Raw genomic sequence first — 2,705 nt, 5'->3', positions numbered from 1 at the left:
CCCCTTGTTGTTGTCTCACCCCCTCCCTCCTGCGTTCCCCCCTTGTTGTTGTCTCACCCCCTCCCTCCTGCGTTCCCCCCTTGTTGTTGTCTGACCCAACGCAGGAGGGAGGAGGTCAGACAACAACAAGGGGGGAACGCAGGAGGGAGGAACCCCCTTGTTGTTGTCTGACCTCCTCCCTCCTGCGTTCCCCCCTTGTTGTTGTCTCACCTCCTCCCTCCTGCGTGCACCTCTCCGATCCTCACTGTCCGACTCCACGCATATATGGAAATTAACGATAACTCGTCGTAACGACGACATCTTATCGCGTGGTCGGCTCCCACCATCGCTCCTCTGTGTGCGGCACGGGTCGCGAGCTATCAAGGCGGGAGCGTTAGCCACCATTGTTCGAAGTACTCACCGCACGCGTCGTACCTCAGGGTTCGTAGCGGGTCTTCCAAAGTCTTATAAGTACTTATTTTGCCAAAAATAAAATAAGGGCCCTTATTAATACTTATTTTTGTTGAAATCTTAGAAAAGTACTTAATAGTCCTGATTTTTTGTCCTTTTTGTTGTATATATAATACGGAATAATTAAATCTGCTGTGCAATTGTGTATATAAATATTATTAGTGCACTTTAATAGTCGGTGATCTATCAGAAATCGCGTAAAAAAGTCTTATTTTGGCCTCCAGAAAGGGTCTTATAAGTCCATATTTCAACATGTGTCTTACTACTATGAACCCTGTACCTTCGTTGCAGCCGGCCGGCCGTTCAAGCCCTACGACCCGATCTGGTTCCGCAAGGAGAAGGACCCGCACACGGGCAACGTCATCCACATGTACAAGGGAAACTACTGGGAGTGCAAGGAGAAGCAGGACTGGGGCACGAGTCCCGACGTCTTCAGTTAGTGACGGCGTGGAGGAGGCCGTCGCTGTGAGTCGTGATGCTGCTACCGTCCGGCCAGGGGGCGCCGGCGCGCGGAGGCGGAGCGCAAGGCGGCCGGAGTCGTCGTTTGCGCCCGCGTTTTTTACTCGTGATCTCGCGTTGCGGCGACGTCCGCCGCTTGTTCTGTCGATGCTGCGCCCTCGAGGCTTCCAGCCGTCGCCGCCAGGTGGCCACGCGGAGTGGAGCGAGTTTGACGCGTGGTGCGCGTTTGCCCCGCATACATATCAGCGGTGCGCCGCGGCGCCACCTACAGTTGTGATCGCGATTCGCCGTGGGGGCACTCATTGGACGCGCAGCCGCCATGCCGCCGGTCCGGTGTCAAGATGGCGCGCCTCACGCACCTCTGAGCGACCCACCACCCCCACCCCACCCCCGCTCGCCACCAGCCCTCTGCGGCGCTGCTACTCCCATATATAGCTTTTACGGATGCGACGGTGTGCGTGAATCGCTCGGCGCGTTAGCGACCGACGTCTCGGCGCTACCTGCCCTACGCCTTCCATTATCCTACGCAATTGGCTAGCGGCGCCCCCTGGTGTCGGGCGGCCTGTCCGAGGGAGAGTGCGTTCATTCTTTTCGGGCCGAAACGCGAAGAGTCGAGATGCGCGCTGCAGAGTGACTGGGTGGGGGCGGGGTTCAGCCGACGGGCGTGTATCGTTTCGTGAGGGCTTGCTCGACGTGTGTGTTGTGAGCTGGTATGTAGTGGTGAGGGGTGCAGAGGCTACAGGCAGAGAGAGAGAGAGAGAGAGAGAGAGAGAGAGAGAGAGAGAGAGAGAGAGAGAGAGAGAGAGAGAGAGAGAGAGAGAGAGAGAGAGAGAGAGAGAGAGAGAGAGAGAGAGAGAGAGAGAGAGAGAGAGAGAGAGAGAGAGAGAGAGAGAGAGAGAGAGAGAGAGAGAGAGAGAGCGAGGGATAGAGAGTAGATACGCGATAGTATTCATTTATACGATTATTATTTATTATTATTATTATCATTATTATTGTTATTGTTATTGAGAGGGGAGATGAGAGGAGGGTAGTGATACAGTGAGAGGAGGAGCGCAAGAGAGAGAGAGAGGCGAGAGAGAGGAACTCGCCTCCGAGAGAGGAGGAGGCGGATAGAGGCGCGCGCGCTCTCTCTCTATGAGAGAGAGAGGGGAGAGTGTGTGTGTGTGTGTGTGAGAGAGAGAGAGAAAGAGGGGATAGAGGTAGAGAGAGAGAGAAAGCGCGCGCGCGTGAGAGAGAGAGTGTGTGAGAGAGACAGCGAGAGAGGGGGATAGAGGTAGAGAGAGAAAGCGCGCGCGCGTGAGAGAGTGTGTGAGAGAGAGAGGGGGATAGAGGTAGAGAGAGAGAGCGCGTGAGAGAGTGAGAGAGAGGGAGAGAGAGAACGCGAGAGAGAGCGAAAGAGAGAAAGGGGGGAGAGAGAGAGGTAGAAAGAGAGAGAGAGAGAGCGCGCGTGCGAGAGTGAGAGAGAGGGGGAGAGAGACAGAGAGAGCGAGAAAGAGAGGGGTAGAGGTAGAGAGAGAGAGAGAGAGCGCGCGCGTGTGAGAGAGTGTACGAGAGAGAGAGAGAGAGAGAGAGAGAGAGAGAGAGAGAGAGAGAGAGAGAGAGAGAGAGAGAGAGAGAGCGAGGGAGAGAGAGATAGAGAGAGAGAGAGAGAGAAAGAGCGTGAGAGAGAGTGAAAGAGAGAGATAGACAGAGGGAGAGAGAGAGAAAGAGAGAGAGAGAGGAGAGAGAGAGAGAGAGAGAGAGAGAGAGAGAGAGAGAGAGAGAGAGAGAGAGAGAGAGAGAGAGAGAGAGAGAGA

The 2,705-nt window shown here is 55.1% G+C and overlaps 1 protein-coding gene across 1 annotated transcript in view; it reads left to right on the top strand.

The window, feature by feature from the left end:
• Window positions 1-1,721, top strand: part of LOC106805078 (oxysterol-binding protein 1-like) — a 21,799-nt gene extending 20,078 nt beyond the window's left edge. The window contains exon 10 of the mRNA XM_014806557.1: window positions 742-1,721. Within this exon, the coding sequence (XP_014662043.1) occupies window positions 742-890 (149 nt within the window). The 3' untranslated portion in view covers window positions 891-1,721. The remainder of the gene's footprint in view (window positions 1-741) is intronic.
• The last annotated feature ends 984 nt before the right edge of the window (window positions 1,722-2,705 follow it).

Source organism: Priapulus caudatus, unplaced genomic scaffold (genome assembly GCF_000485595.1).
Source record: "Priapulus caudatus unplaced genomic scaffold, Priapulus_caudatus-5.0.1 Scaffold99, whole genome shotgun sequence".
In the NCBI taxonomy this organism is placed as follows: domain Eukaryota; kingdom Metazoa; phylum Priapulida; class Priapulimorpha; order Priapulimorphida; family Priapulidae; genus Priapulus; species Priapulus caudatus.
Note: the sequence above shows the minus strand (reverse complement) of the source record. Positions and strands in the feature narration are given on the sequence as shown.